Here is a 22,068-nt window from a genome sequence, read left to right as displayed (position 1 = left end):
GGCCCCTCGCTGCAGATTCATATGCGAAAGGGGGAGCATCGGACGCTAATCTGCGGTGGGTTGCTTTCTGTGTATCCATTGTCTACATAACATACAGATACCCTGAAGCTTGGCTGCTCTGGCACGGGGGCAAGGAAAAGAACTGGACAGAGAGAGTCCCATGTGGTCTCTCCCCACTCATCTCTCCTCCATGCACACCTATTCCGACAAAGACATGCTCTGTTTCGGTTGCTCTTCACTGTATTTAGGCCCTAGTTTGGGTAGAGGCTCTAGGTGTTGGCAAGAGCTGTGTTCAAGGTATAAATATTAATTTCTTTTGTGCTGGTGGTGCAGTGGGCTGGATGAGGAGCCAGTACCAATAAAAGTGCAACCCGGCAGTTAGAAACAAGACTTCCAGCAGCAGACAGCCCCTTGAGGATATCGCCGAACAACTCCCATATTCAATCTAAGCCTTTACCAAGGCACATTCTCTCTACAAGAAACAATTTAGAAGTCAGTCAGAATTCAGAATCGCAAACATCATTTACAGAATTTGTGGAAAAATCTCTTCAATGAAGCTTTTCCGCTTTGAGAAGATCACAGGAAAAGAATATTGAAAGTCAGTGTCACAACACATCATACCTCGAATTGGCACCCAGACAGTAAAGGTCCTCAGATTCCACTACAGCCACGCGTGGTGCCATCTCTCCTCATTTAGTCTCTCACCAACCTGACCAGCACTGTGGCAATGGGCTGATATCCCTGCATTATTTTCCCTGTATTGCTGACTCTAGCCACTCTAATCAAGGGGGAAGAATCTAGACAATCACTTAATTTTTCCTTCCAAAACACTGTACGGCAAAGTTCAGTCCGTTTAACTTCATCAAATCAATGATAGCAGGCCCTTAGATAGATAGATAGATCGATCGATCTGGCTGGAAAATATGTAGGACACGAGAGCGGCCAAAATGTTTGACTGCACTGAGCTATTGAAGCCAGATGTTTACTTAACTAGCCAATTTTGATAAATGGTGTAATGATAACCATTATACATAGGGCAATTTTATATCAGCAGAGGCTCACGTTGTTTTGTTTCACAGCCAAATGAACTCCTTTTGCGCCTAGGGCCAGGTGTTCGTTTCCTCATAATTGATGTGTGTTCAGTGGTGCCCCTTGTTTTAATGCCCCTCCAGAACGGTGCGTTTTTCGCATCAGCCACTGACTTATCCTTCCCGTTGAAAGGATGGATTATCAAACGGGACGTTCGTCTCCTCAAGGTCCCCCGCCAAGGGAGCGGAGGCTGGCCGCCAGTGTCTGTTTGCGGCAGCTTATCTCCAGGAGCCAGCAATGCATCTGCAGTGACCGCTGGAGCTGGCCGCCTGCTATGGGGCGCCCAGCAGCGCTCTCGTTTCGCTTGCATATTTACTTTCGCTAATTGGCATATTAGCAGCCTGCACAACTTCCAGCGTGACCCAGGCATGCTTGCATCAGCACAGGGAGCAGCAACACAGGAAGCCTCAAAGGAAGTGACCTCACAGGTTCTGTCCAGATACAGTTTTCATTTCTTAAGTCTGTTGTTTTCCACAGGTTTGGCAAAACATAAAACAGAATTTACATTCACAGAAGGGACAAGTGATTCAGTTCAGATGAACCCAGCTATTCAATTCCCTCTGCATTGAATACATGTGTCTTGAACTTGTATTTCTAAAGGTCTCTCGACTCAGGTTTCAGGAAAGGCCTCAAAACAAACTGTTAGGCTTTGGGATAGAAGTTACAGTCACACGGAGCAAAAGACACAATTTTCCGCCTGGAGTTTTGCCACAGAGATGACGAAAAGGTCCATTATTATCCCATAATCTGCAGCTCAACAAATGTCATTCGGAATGGATGAAGGCGCACAAACCAACTGGAATTCAGTCTTTTTCTATGTCCATCTTGTGGATCTGGCGAAACAAGCAATCTGCCATCACTCACTTGTCCACTCAAAAATAGACGCTTAATTTAGTCCTAGACATAAGTTATTCGTAAAGAAATGCATTCCATGTGCAATTATTAGAAACATTTGTTATGCTGACACCTTTGCCCAAGGTGACTTACAATGTTAGGCGGTCAACTTTACAATCATTTACCCATTTATAGAGCAGGGTCATTTTTTACCATACAGTATCAGATGAGAATGAGTATCTTGGTGAAGGACACTACAACAGGATGCGGGATTCAAAACAGGAACCTTCAGACTGCATATTTTTAGAAACACTGACCAGGTTGTTGGTATTTCATCTGGATGCTAAGCTCTTTCAGGTCACAGTACTCACATGCTGTGATGAACGGGTGACCCATTAATATTCGAGTGTGTTTATGTCTCCCTCTGAGTGCTGATATATAATCTTCAGAAACGGAAGCCGAGGACCTTATTTTTTTTCCCTTAACCCGAAACAAAAGGAAGGATCACAAGCAGTGAAAGTGAAGCAGCACAGAAGAAAAAGACAAGACTTAAGGACATGTATGTAGCTTAGCTCATTTTATTGTTTGAACAGTTTTGCATAGGAAATATATCCACTTCCAGTAATTGACTGCATCAAGAGCAGTTGCTAGCAGTATAGGCTGGATATAACAGTAACAATCACAATAAGTCAAGCTTTATTTACATTGATTTTAATCTTGTGGCAGTTTTAGCCCCTGCACCAAACACAACCAGCTTGAAGGCAGTGCCCATGATTTAGCCGAGACTAAAATCGAGAACAGTTCGAACAAAAACTGGAAAAAACGGGGCCCTTTTCTCTGTAGCTACTCGCAGGGCACCACAATTCCCCAAACTGCAAAGAGAAAGAAAATAAGGGACTGTAAAATTACATTCAGGTACCTACAAAGAACTGTGCACATACTTGCAGTGTTACCACAAATTGTCCAACAGCTTGTTCTGCTTGTTTGTTACTGTTTATTGGTGGCGGTGCTGTTCTCTTTTTACAAATTATCCAGCTATTGTGGGAGTGCATTCGCAAAAGGTGTAAAAATGCCACAAGACCCCGAATGGATCAACCCTGCTGTTTAGCTAGCAAGCATTTTTTTTTCTTGTTCTTTTTTATTTTTTGTTTTTACTGACATCTTGTCACCTACAATTGTACTAAATGTAGCACTGACAATCTAAAGAAACACACTGCCCTACAATTTTTTTTTAATTCCTCATAGACAATTCCGAAGACAGGGGCCCTCCCTCCCAGGCGATTAAAAAAGTGTGAATATAAACGAAGCACAAACGCTCTGCAGAAGACACATTCCAAACCAAACACAAAGAAGGAGGACAAACTAGGGAAGAGGAACCCCCTCACATTCTGTTTGTTTTCTGACAAAATATCTATCAAGAATTTTATTTACAACTGAACTCCACTGAGACTGTGAGCTTGAACAGGCACTGCTTAAATCAGACATTTTTTTTTTAATTCATTTTTTTAAACTTTTTTTGGTAAACATTACATATGCTGGTTTTTATTTTATGACACTCTTGTTTACACACACCTGATGTTTGATCATGCCATAAGCAATAGCAATGCCCTCCAAATGAAAACACTTATACAGGACACACCTGTTGAATGTGGCTCCTCAGCGCGCTAACACATTTACCGTTCAGTCCCTGTAGCGTGGTTTCACAACACATTCAGTAAAAGGTCAGGAGTCACACATACACTCCGCATTAGCGCCACTGGTCTTCCTTGCATACGAAGATATCCGGCGATGGAAGCTGAGCTGTTTGTTCTCTGAGGCCTGGACTCTGTAACAGGGCAGTGTCGCCGATGCAATGATGACACGCAGAGCTACGAAACAAGTTCAGATGTATACGTAATGAGCACATTAAAACGTGTCGAATGATCAGCCCTTCAAAGAAAATATTACAAATGTAAGAACTGCAAAAAAGTACAACTTGACCATACACGTCTTTTCCCCTCAAACATTGTGTGCTGGGCCAACGAAGCAGAACGAGGAACGACCGTGGCGCACAGGAGAACACTGATCTACAAGGTCACGGAAGGTCAAAGGGCAATCTGGAGAGTCTGGAATCTGCGACGATACTCAGATTTTACTTTCATGTTAAAAGTCACATTAACTGTCTCTATGGCCGCACAGTTGAATACGACACCTCTGACACTTATGAAATGTCTCCGTAGTGAAGTTAATCAACGCTAAATACAAGGACAAAGACCTTCATAAAATGTTGAATTTTCACAATTTACACCTCCACAAAGGCTCATTTAATCCTACTTTTTAAGTACAGGAATACGAAAAAAGGACAGTTACTTTCCCAAATTCATAAATTAAGGCTGAAACTGGAGAGTTATAACTCAAGTCCAGCTTCCAAAACAAGTGTGATCCACCTCGCTAACAAATGGAAATCACACGTATTCCTTAGCATGTTAACATGTTTACCATTGCAAAACAGGGCACCAAAAAAGGTAAATTAAAAAAAAAAAAAAAGAGAAAAATATCTATACAGTGTACAAACTGCTATCTGCAAGGCAGGCTTTTCCATAGAAAGACCCTCAACTTTGTCTTCCTGCAGCTTCAGAGTCACACGTACACAATGTTCGGAGCTGCCTGAGCAAAACGGTTGCTAAAGGACTATTGCTTTCGCCGTCACCGCCATTCTACTTTTATGTACATGCCTCCTTCACTGCGTTGGCTTCCTTAATTTAGCAAACATTAAATTAGATTTTAAGAAAATCCAGAAAAAACATTCTCGTCACACTTGGGGAAAATGCACTTCAGTGGCATCGCCAATGGCCAAAGGGCTGCAAAGCACTCAAGAAAAAAATTTTAAAATAAAAATAAAAAATAATAAAAAAAACTAATAAAAGCAGAACAGTGCACATAGAACGGGGTGGCTCATTTTTAATGCTTTTTTCTTTATAAATCAGGGTAAGCTTCTAGGTGAAGTAGGAGGAATGAAGCATGACTTGAGTTTCAGGGGTCTGGCCCCAACGCTGGGGGCAGGGGTACGGGACGGAACAGGTCCTTGGACACACGCGCCCGTCTCAAGGTGGACAACAGTGCAAATGGTGTCAGCGGGGCACCTGGGGAACAGGAGGCGCGCAACTTCCTCCACAGTGGGAAGAGCACGGCCGAAACAGGTGATGCCTTGTAATGACCTGTGACCCCAGCTTTTGTGGGCAGTTTGTCGTGCCTTTCTCCTGAAGTTCATAGCTTGTCTAAAACAAATCATTTCATCTCCAAAATGTTCTTTTTCTCCCTGGAAACTACACATAAAGTAGATATCAAGCGCATACTTGACAGATAGTAACAGAAAAATCAATCCAGCAATTTTTAAGCTGATTTTGTCAAGTTTTACACATATCGGAGGGTAGGTGATTGTTGCACTTTAAGTCACTTCGTTTTCTAAGGCCTCGTCTTGAGAATCGCTTTGCATACAGCTACTTACGTTGATAGATCACGGTCCGTAAACGTTTGTTTTTTCAGTTTCTGAGATACAGCAATGAGGGAAAGGGCTGCAGGAACAGAACGGGTCGATAACCCTTCGGGTGGATTACGGGACGGGTGGGGTGGCATGCTCGTGCATCCTTGAAGTTAAGTGAATGCATTTCAGTTTTTTTATTTGTATTTTTGATTGTCCCCTCAAGTCACGCCTCGTCTCCTTCAAATGTGGGCTTCTTCCAGGACTCTCGCTTGCACCCCAGGTGTGAAGTGTAAAGAAGAAACAAATTAGTCACAGCAGAGAGAGCAGTGACTTTGCAGCCGTATTAGACCAAGGGTGCATTTCTCACAGAAACACTTTTAAACAAATTTCTACAATGTTTCTCGCTACCCCATCCCCCCCCCAATTAATCTACAACTGAAAAAAGAAATACGCCTATCCATCTTTCTCTACACTAAAAAAAGACCTTGTCACACACTGCATAGATAGCAGCTCCCACTTTGGTCAATAAAAAAAGGAAAACAACAACAACATCAACAAAATAAATGTAGACAATATCTTCTATCTCGATACTAGCATCTAATAATTGACAGAGCTAAAAGCACTACCTACATAGGCAAAACGTGGTATTGCATAATTCTTATAAATCTGAACTTCCCCCCAAAAATAGCAACTGGAAGATGAAAAAATAAACAGATAAAACAAAAGAAACAACAAAAGAACACTGAGTTTTAGAAAAACCACCGAAAATACTGCAAAATAATGCTGGTTGACTATAAACTTTAAAACGGCAACTATACACAGCCATGATATGCATTATAAATGTGAGATAAAGTAGTAAAATGTAGCTAAAAATCAATGATGTCACAATTTCATCCAGAGTACAAAATATTTTTTTTTTCATAAAAATGTTAATTTTTAAAATGGTAATAAATGCAGCAAAAACAAGTGTAGTGATGTCTCTTCTATAATCAAAGGCAAGGCACGTAATGTGGGCTATATATTCTCGTGCAAATTAAGAGTTTTGTAGAGAGTGGTGAAATATATCTGGGATGTGGATGCAAAAGCAAAGGATCATCCATGCACACTGAGTGCGGGACTGTGCACCGGCCCTGCAGGGGGTCCACGCCCTCGAAACGTACGCTCATGCACAGCCTGCATTCCCCATTACACTGTAAACAGTAGCTTTTGAAGCTCACGGCCGACTTTCGCCGAGTAATAAAAAGGGAACGGTGAGCCGTTTATACACTTGCTGTGTTTCACTATTTTCTCAATAAATAAGTGCTGTGTCTGTCATGTTCACTTCTGTTCAGTTACACACTTCCTGTCAATCACTGTCTGCATTCTGTCATCAGTGTCTTCACCAAATTTACAATTGAGGATGCAACTTAAACATTTTTTAATGTCCTTTTTTCTATTTACTCAGAAACATTTAATCTCCCTCAATTTAGAGTCTTGGGGCTAACAGACTGTGATAGTTTCCCTTCAGTAAAAAATACTTAAATTGCACTTGCCTCTTCAGAGATTTTTTAAAATCCTTTTTTAGAAAGAAAGAAAAAAAAAAAAAAAAAAAAAAAAAAAATCAAGATTTTTTTTCAAAAGGGGTAATTGTCCTAACCTAATAATGTTATCTTTTTTCAGAGTTTGTAACTCTAAGGAGCAAGCTAAATTTTACCATAAACTTAACATCCGCACGGGATCAACAGGATTACAGAAATGAGATTGTTCAAAAAACAAACAAGCAAACAAACGAACAAACAAACAAACAAACAAACAAACAAAGAACTGAACTGCATTAATTCAAATAAATCTATTTGCCTCTGTGATTTGTTCCTATGGAGATGCAGTGATTGGTTCAGCTTATGCTAGAGAAGGCAGATATCCCTTGAGGAGAAACTTGCATTCTGCAATCTGCCAGCCAGTCTCTGTGTGTTGAGATCGTTCGATCCGCGTCGTAAAGCAGGACCAGAGCGTTCCAAAGAACAGCAGAAGAATTGATATAAACTAGGGTGTAATGCAAACATTAAGGCATCTAACGTAGTGTCGCGTGTGTCACAGTATCGAACTGGGGAGGGAGGGGGTTCTTCACACAAAGACTGCCTGGCGTGAGCAATGTTACGTGATCCGAGCGCTCCGCCCAGCTCTCCGACGTGCTTGGCCAATGTCCCTTACAGAGGACAGTGGAGATTGTATAAGTGCTATTTGCTGGTTTGTCCTCAGTTCGGTCGCCAGCGGGTCGCTGGCATCCTCCCGGGCCTGGCCTTAGTTGCTCGTTTCTGCTTGAAGGAAGGGTTCACCAATGATGTTTATGCTGTAGTTCTGGACATTTGTTGGCAGAATCGGAGTCCCGTTCGACACTTGGAATGGAACTAAGCTCGCCCAGGTACCAGGACTGCAAAACACAGGAGAAGCAAAGACCAGGAGCTGAGTGCACATCATACCCTGGAGGTCTTTACCAAACAGCATTTGAACGCAATATGCATAAATCTTGATGTGATGGAATAACAATGACTGATGTTTTCTGACAGAAATCATATTTGCCACATTCATAGTTACGAATCAGAGATAGAGTAGGAATGTAACCCCTTCTGGCATTTGCAGTATTTAAAAAAAATCTGTCACAAAAAATATTAGAGACATTTTGATTCTGCACCTTTGTACCTGCATTCCTCAGACTCTTACACCAGAAAGTGATATATTCACTTTTACAACAATACAAGAAAGAAAACAGAAATTCAAACACACTGCACTCACACCTTGACAAAAAAATAGAAATATGAAGTTCAATAAAATTGCAAACCTTGAATTCTATATAAATGATTAAGACTCAACCACCTCTGGATGGCCATCCTTACCAACATCACAATAACATCAAACCATCCGGGAGCCTGTTCTCTCCCACACTGGTGGATACATCAGGTGACATTTCCCACAATTCTCTGCGTCTAGAGGCACTGTGGTGTTTTCTTTTCCGATTTTGACAATATCAGATATTAAACCTTGCGAAAGCTCTAACTGAGGCTTGACTATTTTCACTGTCCTCAAACGTGCTCTTATCGCCGGTTTGCCATATGAATCTTCCATGTCCAAGTTCATTGTCACTCATCTGGGTTTAGGGGGCCATCCTGTGGGTCATCTGTAGCCTGCAGCACAATGGGAGATGTGCTGATTCGGTCTCCCACAAACCACAGCAGTGGGATGCACAGTTTCACATGTGATTCAGTCAGCGTTTTCCCTTGGCTGCTATACTGGAGAGCATTTTTTCTTTGAAAGAATTATTAATCTTGTCAAAAGTGGTATACTGGAAAAGAGGAGGACCTGCATTATGGCCTACAGTAATGTTGGATTCACACTGCTGGGCTGTAGAACCATTGCGCCCACAGTTGTGTTGGTATAGTTATTTATTATGAATGCAAACATACTTCTGAATGTATTTTTTCATTATATTGCAGCTTCTGTTTATGGCTTTGTCATATCATAATCCCGCCTCCAACAAAATCAAGGGAAATATTTTCACGTTCTTGCATTCACTCATTTTCAAAGCAATCTTTTAGCTTTTTATATTTCTACAAAATCCGTTTTGGGACTCTAATGTCACTACTGAGTGGCGCAAAGAAGTAGAAAAAGCTGTAAAATTTATTACTGATTACTTAGCAAAGGCTATAAAGACGCTTGCAGAGCTGACAGGTTTACTTGTCACCTTTACGTAACATAATGCCGTGACCTCTGATTTACATGTGGCTAAAATACTGTACTAGAAAGAAGAACACCATGCCTCTTTCCACGACTTGAACAGTATCCATTTTGATTAAAATCCGTCAGCACTTTTCATTTTCATGTAACTTTTACAACTTGGTGCGCTATACAGATATCGTATCTCATATCTATTTGATTACAATACTGGACTATAACCCTGGCACCTACAGGATCTCATCACTCCCTACTCTTGCTACTTGAGGGATGCGAACAAGCAACATGGTGCTATCAGACAGACAGGCCGTGCATTCATAATTCTGTGTCTGTTGTTGATGTACTTGTTCACCCTGTATCGCTTTGGTGTTTGAAATGAACCAAATGGTTCTCCGTAGTTTCCCTGTACTTTCATACATTTGTGTTGCTCAGATTAAAAGCCTCTTTAAATTCAAGTCAGGAAAAACAAAGGCTCACGTTGAGGAGACCGAGAGATTTTGTTCCTCTCGGAGTTCGGGCCTTCAACGAATCCCGCCAAAGCTCTCGGTCCCATAACACGCCGAAAACACGCACGCACGCACGCACGCACGCACGCACACACACACACACACACTTTCACTCTCTTGCACTTCTACAGCTGACAGTGGTGAAAGCTGGTGTAATTATGTTTATATACACACACATTAATGGCATACTTTAGAGCGGCTGACGCAGTTCACGTGACCTGCAAGCTCTTCAGAGCTCGCATTCTGAGAAATATTCCTTTAATAAACTTCTGGCTGTCAAGCCACATACTCCCACTGCTTGACTGAAATTTTGAAAATCGCAGAATGCCTTTCGATATCTTTCCCAGCCTCTCCCTTCCCTGCACAGGTTCCCCGCTGCAATTTCCCTCCCGGATGCGGCAGCCGGTCCCTGTCAGTGGTCACACGCGGCCGGGCTTAGCCGAACGGCTGAAAAGCCTGGCGGAGGACAAAGGGTCTCTGTGTGGGAAGGCACAAAATCCTACCCTGCGAATGATGTCAGCTGAACCACCGAGACTCCACCCAGCACTAATAGGCAATGTTTAAATCAATATTGGAGGAGGGGAAAAATGTGTGTGTGTGTGTGTGTTGGGGGGCAGCCATATCTTTATTCATAGCATGCTAGTTTAAAAAATAATAATAAAAAAAAAAATAAATAAACAAATTTGGCATTGTTAAGTGAGGGCTCTGGTGCTGTGGGAGCTGGTTGGACCCGAGGCCCAACGCCATGTATCTGCATTTGCTAATGGGGGAGAAAAGAAATTCTACTGCATAAAATACCTGTCTGGCACCATCACTTCTTTCTGTTCGCCAGCGGCAGCGTGTGGTCGTTCTGTCCTGCAAAGAAATTCTACGACTTCCAGTCCCCAATGTCACTTCTGCACCACAGGTGCGGTGCCTCCCTGAGATAAAAAGGGGCTTTTGGTGATCTGTTTGATTTTGGAGAAAATCGGATGGCCGAAGCCGAAACCTCGAGGAAATAACCGAGGAGCCCGGACGCGGAACGCTGGCGTCGATCTACGAAAGCACAGCTCTGAAGGAAGAACCTGTTCGTTGGCAGAAGAATCGTGTTTTGAAGAGAGGAGGACTTCATAAGAAACGGTTTGTTTTGCTCAATCCAGTCCCTGAAGGGTTAAGTAACAGAGGATTATGTCTATAAACTATTTGGTGGGGTGGCCGTCTCCTTGCCTCTGTCTACCCATAGCTTCAACGACTCAACGACTCCTTCCCACACACACACACACACACACACACACACACACACACACACACACACACGAACGCTTTCTCTTTCTCTCTCCCCACCACTCTTTCTACTGTTTCCTCCACCAGAAATCATCTGACAGGAAATGAGAGATTAAGTGTTCCTACCTTGCCTAACAAAGACCACACAGAGGTGCCAGAATGCCCGGATCAGCTCTGCTTGGTGTGGACAGAGAGCCCAGCAAAGTGTCCGGTGGGGGTAAGGGGCAGCGGACCCTTTCTCCGTTACCCTGCGCATTCACACTCCTCTTTGGAGTCTCGATTAAAAGTGGCCCATGCAAGTTTGCACCGCAAAAGGCATTTTTATTGATTGCTGGATGTTCATTGTCTCCTGTCCACTAAGTCCCCCAAGTTCAAGTTCAGCCTACCATTACCTCATGTCTGGTTTCCCTGGGAAACGAGACGGCTTGAGAAGTGATCACTGCGACAGAGAAAACAAACAACTTTGCTCTCGAATCGCTTGCCTTATCAACCAGACCCAAACAGCGCCCCGATCCCGAGTCCCCAGTGCCGACTCCCTCTCCTCCGGGCCGGAACTTCTCTCGAGATCCACCCCTGCGAACCCGTCGCAGTGTATGCAGCATGGGTAATTTGGGGATTAAATTCCAAATTAGATTATCTAATAGCATCTTAATGGATTGCTGACCCATTTCCTGCACAATGTCAGCATGCAAGTCTGGTTGCAATTGAATTTGAGTGCGAGGCACAGCGTGCAGGACCCCATCGGACCGAGAGCACGTACAGTTGCTCATTTGGTTAACATCCCACGGATGGCCTGTCTACACGTCCTGTCGACAAAAACACAAATGCAGAATGACGAAGTGCACTTAAACACCGGTGTCACAACACGTGCTCCTCACACACCAACATCCTCCAGTTTTTATTTCACCAGCTCAGTATGCTATCATAAAGAAATAGGGAATTACGTGAAGTGAAAATATGGCGACGTCCTTCTAAAGGCTGAGTCACACGTGAGCGCCGATGTTGAGGCGTGCGGGACATGAGGCACGCTCCTCGACGCAACTGAAACAATCCGGTGTATAGCCTCTCGAAAGACTAATGAGTGCATAAAACATGAACACGTTTAAACACAATTTTTTTTACTTTTTTATCATTTAGAGTACAAACACCTTTATTATTATTATCATTATTGTTTGTTTTGTTTATTGTTATTACTGTTATTTTTTGCTTCTGTTTTGCTCAAGCCTTTGCACAAGGCATGTGTTACATACAAGAAGCTACTTGCAATTATGTATATCTCTGCAACAAGTCTACTTCTCACTGTATTCTTAACACACACACACACACACACACATTTTCAGAACCGCTTGTCCCATACAGGGTCACGGGGAACCGGAGCCTACCCGGGAACACAGGGGCGTAAGGCCAGAGGGGGAGGGAACACACCCAGGACGGGACACCAGTCCGTCGCAAGGCACCCCAAGCGGGACTTGAACCCCAGACCCACTGGAGAGCAGGACTGTGGTATTCTTAACACTTCATTGTTAAACACAAAATGCACCATTTCTATTAATGTGCTCAAAAAGAGGAAATCCTGAAAAGAAACGTCAGTCTAATAGTTTTTGAATCCTATGGCCCATTTGTTAATTTTAGCGAGGAAGGGTTTGCTAACAGGCATACGTGCATGTCAGTTCAATAGAAGCTATTAACATATACTTTCCAATTAAGGTGGTTAATTAAAGAGGTGCACGAATGTGTCAGAGGTGGGCAGAAACGCACAGAGCCGCTGCTTGTACCTCCTGCGCTCGACTAGGAGGCTCCAAGAGGGGTTCTGCGTTCAGCCCGCATGTAAAAACAGAGAGGGAGAAGAGCTGGGGGACGGCCAAAGGAGCTGGAACCCCTCCACAGGAACCCAAGCAGCCCGCCAGCTGTGCCCCCCTCCCCTCCCTTGCATAAATGAGCAGCAGAAAATGCTGACCCAGGGGTTTAGCCAGCATTAGCCTCCTTGAAAGAAACGATTCGAGTGTTAACTTTTTAAGCTCCCCTCCCCTCCCGGAGCTGCGACGGAGGAGCTCTTTAAACGCAGGGTGGTGGGGGACGGGGGATCCCTGAGAGCAGCACATGGCGGGGTGAATTCACACTGAAGTCCGCACAAGCCAAGTCTTTCACATCACACCACACTGACATCACTGTAACTGCAAAGTTGTTTCAGTTTAACGGCCTGCGTTTCAGGTTAAATTCAAACCATGTTAAAAAAATCAATAACCTCATCAAGTTGGTCATCTTATCTGTGAAAATAACCGATGCTGCTGCCAGTTTTTCCAGATCTACTATTCGATTCGTTAACTGATGCTTTTCTCCAGAACAACATACAATGTTAAGGTATTTACAATTATTTACCCATTTACACAGCTGGGTAATTTTACTGGAGCAACTGTAAGGTAAGTACCTTGCTCAAGGGTACTACAGCCAGAGCTGAGACTCAAACCCACAACCTTTGGGTCGAAAAGCAGCAACGCTAACCACTACGCTACCAGCGGTACAAAGAGGTTCTTGCCTCTGACTGAGAAAGAAAAACATTCCTTTTAACACCTTTATTCTGTTACCGAATGAACAAAGAACCCAAAGGTATATTTGAATTCAGCTTACAGTTACAGCGCCATCGACTGTCCGCTCTTCAGTAAGTCCCCCTTAATCTTGCTGACGTGCTGTCGCTTTTTGAGCTGCAGATGCAGTCCTCTGCATATATGATCTCTACCCTGTCAGCTGATCTTTACTGAAAACTCTCTCCTTTTGGTTTATTGCAGCTCCAAGAAGGCCGTATATGCTGTTTGTAATTATTGCCTGCACCGTAATTGTGTTTACAACTTATCCTCCTGCGCTGCTCCTTGGCTGCTGTGAAAACCAATTGCCATCAGAGTCAGTCTGCTTGTCATCCCCAATATACTGAGTACATAAACAAACAAAACAATATCCTAACAACGGTCTGTGTGTCTCTCATGACCCATCTGAACGCAAACAGTACATAAAGGGAAGGAGTCGAGGGAGCGGCGGCCGAGCGCGGCTATTTACGCGTGTCCCACAGCGGAGCTCGGCTCCCTGAGCGCACGGGGGCCTCAAACAGATGTTTTATGTGAGCTTTACTTTCACTGACACAAGTATGTTTGGCTGAGCAATTTGAGGCCTTCCTCAGAGTTTACATTCATCTGAAGTTAAACATAACAACTCGAGCAGAAGCAGGAGGCCAGCGAGCTCGCAAAATTAACCCCCGGCAGCCCGGCTCGTCCAGGCTCTGCCCTTTCCGCTGGCGACCGGCAAGGCTCTATTCCATGGATCTGGTCAGCCAACGGAGGAGCCGCGGCCCCGGACCGGAACGTTTATTGATAGCTGGTGGCAGCCGGAAGATGGGAGCGCTCGTGCCGGTGCGGAGTCGCTTCAAGTCGACTCGTCCGCTGACCAGTCCAGCAGAGCCGAGCACAACAGCAGAAAAACCAGAGCAAAACTCCAGGCACACATTTCCTCAAGGAGTATCTCTGATTTTTCTTATCCTTCAAATTCAAAGTCAAATTCCATTCGTAAACAGTCGCAACAACTGTAAAATAAATGTGGACTTTCTTTAGTTTTGCTTCCAGCACCAAAGGGCAATTTTTACATCACACTGCATGGAGGAACACAACTGTTTCAGGACATACAGTATATTTTACTCAGTCATCTTCAAGGGTTATTTCAAAAACAAACATTACACTCACAGGATCTTTATGGCTGAATGCAGACAAGTGTTGACTGTAGAAGAAAAAGCAAATTTACTCACTGGTGATTAACATTTTGCCAGCTAAACAAATTGGAGCCAAAGCAATTATAACATGAGTGACACTTTTACAGCCGATGAGCGAGACTGTTACTAGATAAAATCGGCTAAGTCACAAAACAATAATAACAATAATAATAAAGATTACATTAGTGTTCATTGGTAAAACATACATTTCAGATATTCCTCATTCATTTGTATATGTATATAATCAGATGCTAGCTGGGGGCCAAGGACAGCAGACACAGGGTGTGAAATATGTAGAGACGTAGTGTAAATTTTGAAATAATAAAAATATTACCTTTGCCAAGTAATGCCCAAAGTATCCTCAGTGGCACTGGGGTAATAATGCCTGCCGTTTTGATTCGAGGTCCAGTCACAAATCCTCAGCTGTCAATCGAAACCTCGCCGTCAGATACGGGTCGAGCACAACTGCACTTTGATCTTTCTTCATAAAAATCATGCATGCATATGTACTGCATCTCTGATCTTTTTTTGCAAGCCTGCTTGTTTCATGTTCACATACATCACCAGCATTCAAAAACATTATACTTCCACAGTAAAACAAAAAAAAAAAGAAGGAAAGAATTATATGTTTAGCATGCAATCACATTAGCACCGTACTCGGGAAGTGACCTGGAAACAAAGGGAATGTTAGTACACGGAGGAGTCATGTTAGACGTACATCATTCAGCCTGTAGATGGCTCTCGTCAGGGTGGTTACAGCGCGGCCCATGCCTCCTGAACATGCAGCTCCTCCCCTGGCTGAGTGTTAGCTCCCTGACATGTGGACACCATCTCTGCACTCAGGGCCACAGGCCCCATGCCCCACACACACACACACACACACACACACACACACAACATTTACACAATGCCATGTCTCCATGGCAGCCTTGCTTTACCCTGTGCCCCTGCTGCACTGCTAGCACCTTTCCAGGAACCCTCTCCTTTTCACACCGTTGCTCTGCCAAGAGGAAGGTATCCATATCTTCGGTTTACGTGACACCGAGACGGGGCTGGCAATCGATGGCCATGGAACCAAGCGCTTTCAGGATATGCACATCTCAAGTCCTCCTCTGAATATGGTCTCCGATTCCTCTCTCTCACTTGTTTGACACATTTTTCTTTCCGTTTTTTGTCCTTCCAAGGAGTGGCAAACAGACCTGTCATTTGAAGGACTTAGGTTTGAATCCCACTTCCTGGTGTAGTGCCCTCAATTAAGGTACTTACCCTGAAGGGACACAGTAAAAATGACCCCGCTGTATAAAAGGGTAATTACTAATAAACTCTACGTTGACTAACATTGTAAGTAGGTTTAAATAAATGTAAACAATTTGGTAAAACTGTGGCCAACGCGGTAAAGAGCAGAAAGGGTGTGATGGCATGCTGCGAGTCCAGTTGTACCTATAGGTGTGAGCTGAGGACAGAGCAGCGCTGAAGTCAGAATGTGAGCATTTCAATTTGACTTGCATACATTGCGCCTTTGTGTCAAAGCTGTGAAATCAACAGTGGCCTGTCAAGGACCCTACTACAGTTTTTTTTTAAAGAATTATAAAGTGAGAACTCAAGAACTGAGAAGAGCCCCTTTCATGCGCAACGTTTGGCTTCAGGTTTTAATTCCCGTCAAAAAGGCGAGGTGCAGAATTTGACACTCAGGCTGCAGAAAACACAGGCAAATTCAGTGTGGGAGAGAAAAATACATAATTAAAAAAACTAAATTCCACTCACACACGAAGCTGAGATGGTGAAAAGGGTTGCGGTTGAAGAAGGTTTGAAGTTGATCCCTCCACCTCACCCCTAAAATACTCCCTAACAACCCTGACGACACGTGTGGAAATGGCCGCGTGAACGCAGCTCTTTCTCAGGGACGGTCAATAAGCAGCGTTCGCTGTTCCGTTATGCTGTGCTATTTGCATCTCCCAGGTTGTTCCCACGTCTGCCAAACACTGTTTGTCCTGGAACCCGAGTCTGGCTGGACTCCGCAAGGACCCGCTGGAGAGAGAGCGAACCGCGTTTCAGCAGGGCGGAAACACGAGGCGAGACAAGGGCCGGTGCGTAGGAGTTTGGGGATGAGGACGAGCGCAACAACGTTCTCCACATTGGACACAAAGGCCCTGCTCTTTGTCTACCGCTTATTGTGTCGACCGTGACCAGGACCGGCAGCACAAAGAGCTCACTGGGGCGAATGTCACAGGCGCAACGCAAAACTTGAGACGATCACAAGAACACCCTTCGCACCTATGATAGGCTGATCTGGAGACAGCGGTGAACTTTTGCCAACTTTTACAAGAAATGGTCCAGTGCGTGCACACACACACACACACACACGCACACACACACGCACACACACTATACACAGCCTAAATAAGAGCTCTCACTTCTCTGTCCAGTAAATGCAGTCTAATCCTGATCCTAACATTTACATTTGGCGATGCGTCATTAAAAATACAGCACTCAAAGGGTCATTACAGGGCTGCGGCTGATTTACAAACAGAATCTTTTGAAGGTTTAATCAAGTATATTTACACACTGAATATTCAAACGCACTTATTTCAGTCAATAGTTTGCTTAGAGCACCTGTACCCGCAACAGAATCAATCTCTGGAGCAATAAATTAGAGAGCGAGAAATTGATTTTCTGTATTTACTTCAAAGAATGCATTTGATTTGTGTTTTCTTTTTTTGTTTCTGGTTTTTAAGCATATGCAGGCATAGTGATTTGGGAGTCCTGTGATATTAATCTCCAAAAGTATAAAGCTAAATAAATTAGTTGCAGGAAATGGGTGTACCGGCCGCAGCAGGCCCCATGCAGAGGGGATGCAGACAGAATCGATCCCGGCCCCTCTTTCACGGTGTCCCCTGGCATCTGAAATAAACCATTTCTGCAGTTGCATCAATATCGCCGACGAAACTAAGCGAGGCTCTCGGGAGCGAGCGGAGTGCGGTCTGTTTTGACGTAAACCCCAGCGGTAACACGCTGGCAAACGCAGACAAGCCCCCGACTCTGAAGGCAATATTGTCGCTGCTGCCATTTTCGCAGCTCCACACATTCTGCTCCGTATTTTCCCTTCAATGTGAAATGGCACAAAATCCGTCATTTACAGATGGTAATAATAAATAGAAATGAAAAACTTCACATGCTCGCTTGCTCACCCACACACAAGGTTCAGTCCTGTAAGCAAATGATCTTATAAAATAAATAGTTTGTCAGGCAGAAAGACTGATTTATTTTGTTTGGACTGGCTGTAGGGTGGGAGTGGAGGCAACGGGGGGGTTGGGGGTTGTCGTAGGGGGTGCGCAGCCCTTGTTTTGACTGACGCTTCCTCTAGCAGCATGCAGCCTGCAGAGAGACCATGTGACAGGTAACCCCGTGACCCCAGTCTGTCGTCAGCAAGACCTGCGGCGAGACAATGGGACCACAGCAGTGGCTAAGAGCCCCTTGCGCCCCCGCTTCCTGCCCTAGCCACACCCCCGAAAACCTCTGCGTACTCTCTCCCTCCCGCTGTAGTCAATCATCATTATGAAAGTCCATTCAGAAGGCCTAACCCTTTCTGGGAGGGCAGCATTCAAAGCAATAAGCGCTCAGTGTCTCTGCATATGTTGGCTTTGGGAGCCCACAGGGGGCCACGTTTCGAACAGGAACAGAGGGACATCCTTGGGTCCAGTGATGACTCACAGCGGTGGGATACGAGGGGCCGGAAAGGAGCGGAATGCTACACCACAGCCCCGGATATCCAGGCGCAGTAGGACCACTGCTCCAACACAATGGCCCCTGCAACGGGCCCCCCTGTCTCCAGTGCCCGTCTCCACTCTACCTTGTTAGCACCGTTTCCCCGAGGGCCCCAAGACAATGGGGGCGGAGCAGAAGCAGCCTCCCTCTCCGTGACCTCCAGCACAGCCACTCCTCGGGCTCTGCTTGTCGCGGCATGCACTGAAGAGGCCACGGAAGAGTCAAGGACCGGGTCACGGCGCCATAGGAAACAGAAGAACCGCATTTGGCTGGGATCTCCCGCTGTGTGCATTTTCACTTCAGTCCTGTACACGTTCCGGAAAGCCGAAGGTGCTACACTCCAGGGCAGAATAATATACCATATGTCCTGAATGTAGTGCACTGCAAAGCTTGCGGTGTTGAGTAGCACACCCATCACATTGACACACACACACACACACACACACACACACACACACACACACACACACACACACACACACACACACACACACCTTTTCAGAACCGCTTGTCCCATACGGGGTCGCGGGGAACCGGAGCCAACCCGGTAACACACGGCGTAAGGCTGGAGGGGGAGGGGACATACCCAGGACGGGACGCCAGTCCATCCCAAGGCACCCCAAGCGGGACTCGAACCCCAGACCCACCAGAAAGCAGGACTGCGGTCCAACCCACTGCGCCACAGCACCCCCCATTGACATACATTTACCTTTAATCTTTTAGAGGCCACTTTTCCCCAAAACAATGTACACTAAACTACTTGCACTGATTTATACTGATTGTTTAAAAAACAGCTAGGTAATAATTACTGTAGCAGTTCAGAGTAAGTACCTTGATCAAGAGTACGACTGAGTGCAAGGTTGATACCTCTAACCGCTACGCCACCTGCTACCCCTGTGCACCCCTGTCCACAGTCCTGTCTTCTCCCAAACTGCAGAGCAGTGCCAGCATTGCCAGTTTGTGGACTGTCTCACCACAGCCAGCTTGTGGCAGGCCCAACGACACCAACATCTCCTCCTCCCAGCACCACCCCCAGCGCTAGCCCGTCATCTGCGCTCCGCGCCATATTTCTCCGGGATCTCGCCATCTGCCACGCGTCGCCAGATCAAAACAGCGAGGCAGCGCTGTTATCGCGTTTTCTAGCACAGCCAGGCGTTTTAACGAGCAGATGCACGCAGAAGGTGGATTATCAAACGTATTTGCATAAAGCCAGACAACATTTAATCACTGCTCATGCTGGCATGGCTGGGTTCACTCCTGAGGCGGATAACCAGAGCTGGAAGGAGATAAGTATACAGAGAAAAACGGCTAATGAGTCTTTCATTCGCGAGCTCTGTGACGCGGGCGAGGGTTCGTGCGCCATCTGAAAGACCCGGCAGATGCCCACTCGTCTGTCCGCTCCCATGCGCCGACTACGCCGTGGTCACATGTGTGCACCAAAACGGGGATTTTCCACCTGCACCAGAACCCATGGGAGCACTCTCATCCCCCTTTTCGACAAGGCTTCCCAGGAACACTGTCTGGACGGGGCTTTGGACTGCAGATACGCATCAGCTACTCGTGCTCAGAGCACAGACAAGACCAAGAGTGAGCTGTAAACTTCACCCCCAGGAAAACATTTCACTTTCAAAGCATAATTCTGTTGCTTCCTTAGAAAGGGGTCAGCAAATAGCCGTTGCAGTTTTCTGCCTTAGTGACAAATTTGGGGTCTTTGTTTCATCCATCTGAAAAATCCTATCCAACAGAACCTGAAGAGCATCAGTTCCGTGTACAGCTTTATGATGAGTAAGTGCTATGTGAACAAAAGTTGCAGTTATATTAACAAACACGGTTCTATTTAGTAGTAAGTTACTTGTCAGCATGCAGTTTAGGTGAAACATGGGTAACCTGCAAAGAACACAACTAGAGATTCAGGTAGGAACATGCTTCCCCATTGCTTTCATACAGCACTTTCATAAAAAAGGCCATTGAGGCAGTCCTCCCTAGATCTGGACCTTCAGAGGCCATAACTCAGATCCACTGATATAACAGGTCTGTTGGGTGGGTTCAGACGTGTCCATTGTGATGGCGCTTTATCCCAGATCAGCCCGCATTGCCCGAAGGGCTCTAAGCCTTGGAAAAGAACTTGGAACCAAAAAAAGGAACGAGGAAGTGGCCCGTTAGCCTAATGCTTCCAATGAGACAGGCAACATCCCGTGCCAGCGGTCTCTCTGCTGTTCCCAACGGGTTTCAGGATCGAGCCAAGCAGCCCAGGACCATCTGAGTGAGGCACCACTTTACGGTTACTGAAAAAAGGAAGACTGGTGCAGGGGAAAGTAACATCTCCAACATCTTTGCTACAGTGCAGCACAGTTGTCTTCCACAAATTTGGTCTCAACATTAAAAAAAATAATGGGGAAAAACAGAATGTCACTTTACCGTTAATAAACTGCAGGTCAGTATTTTTGAAGTGCTAGAAAATACATATACATATACGTACGAAAGGAGAAAAAAAACCGTTGACTGGTTTGGACTCCCATCTATTAACACTAGAACCCTCATCTTGTAATCGATAGACCTAAGTTTGAATCCCACCTCCCACTGCACTACCCTTGATCACAGTACTTACCCAGAACTGAAAAAGTAAAAATTACCCAGCTGTATAAATGGGTGAATAATGGTAAAAAGCATAACTATATAAAGAAAGAGAAAAGTGTCAGATAAATAAACAAATGATAATACCACAGCCGGTACTCATTTTCATCATACTTGCTGTTACTTCTAAACCTGCCCTACTCACACTCCACCAAAAACACTTTCAAAGATTCTCCAGAAGCCTAAAGAACACTGTTCACGACCACAAATTTCCACGACATTCCACCTTTGTAGAACTCCAGAGCAATAAAACACAGGCTTGTGATTACATTGTGCAGGACTTGGGTATAAGAAACCACTAATTATTATTTAGCTGTGTGCAGATGAATTCAATTAGCGCAGGGTGGAAGAAGTTGGCCTCAGACCAGGCCTTTGTACCGGCGATCCGGCCACCTCCCCGCCGCCGCGCTCCTGCTCTCACACTTCAGGAACCAAAACAAACAGGCACCGCAAATCCTCGGGCTGGAAAGTGCTTCACCCTGCGAGTCCAGCCCGCTGTGCCAGTCGTCCAGAAATAAAGGTGCTTTTTTACTTTCACCGGGTCTGTTTTCACTGGGGCCTCTGCTGCAGTGCTGGCCAGGCCTCACGAGGGAAAGGTATAATTAGCAACCTGAAAGCCACTCACCAGCGACCTGCCTCCTGGTATGACATTCCAGCAAATAGCACGTTGGAGGACCTTTCTGCATGCAGACACACGTGTAAGAGAGAAGAACCCACTGGTCTTTGCCACTGACTGATACATTATACAAAAGCAATTATTACTGTTCATCATTTATCTGGTGCTGATCATGTCCACTGTTTGAGTAATGGTAAAAAAGTGGATTTTTAGGGGAAAGTGGTATACTGCGCCTGTATATTTATTACGCTATTTGACCAAAGTGGACAGAGAAGGGAAAGAGGAAAAGAGAAAACGATGTTGAAAGGAGAATCTAAAAGATTCAGTGCACAAGACGAAGTGAAAACAGATCTGTGTGAACCCTGCACAAGTAAAACTGGCGACACACTGTCACAAGTCATATCGGCTGTAACTTATCGAAAAGGCCTTTTATAAA

At 45.0% G+C, this 22,068-nt stretch overlaps 1 protein-coding gene across 6 annotated transcripts in view; it reads right to left on the bottom strand.

Moving 5' to 3' along the window:
- Positions 1-6,978: 6,978 nt before the first annotated feature.
- The window catches only part of LOC108938776 (nuclear factor 1 B-type), an 82,587-nt gene continuing 67,497 nt past the window's right edge, over positions 6,979-22,068 (bottom strand). For 4 of the 6 annotated variants that reach the window (XM_018759667.2, XM_029251747.1, XM_018759665.2 and 1 more), the window contains exons 11-12: positions 14,952-15,040; positions 6,979-7,796 (exon numbers count right to left, since the gene is read on the bottom strand). In XM_018759667.2, coding sequence (XP_018615183.2) covers positions 7,667-7,796; positions 14,952-15,040 — 219 coding nt within the window. In that variant the 3' untranslated portion in view covers positions 6,979-7,666. Of the gene's footprint in view, positions 7,797-14,537; positions 14,626-14,951; positions 15,041-22,068 lie in introns of those variants that run through there. The other 2 variants (XM_018759669.2, XM_018759670.2) reach the window with 2 other exon arrangements.

The sequence above is a fragment of the Scleropages formosus genome, chromosome 5 (assembly GCF_900964775.1).
Source record: "Scleropages formosus chromosome 5, fSclFor1.1, whole genome shotgun sequence".
Lineage (NCBI taxonomy): Eukaryota > Metazoa > Chordata > Actinopteri > Osteoglossiformes > Osteoglossidae > Scleropages > Scleropages formosus.
This window is presented reverse-complemented; position numbering and strand designations above follow the sequence as displayed.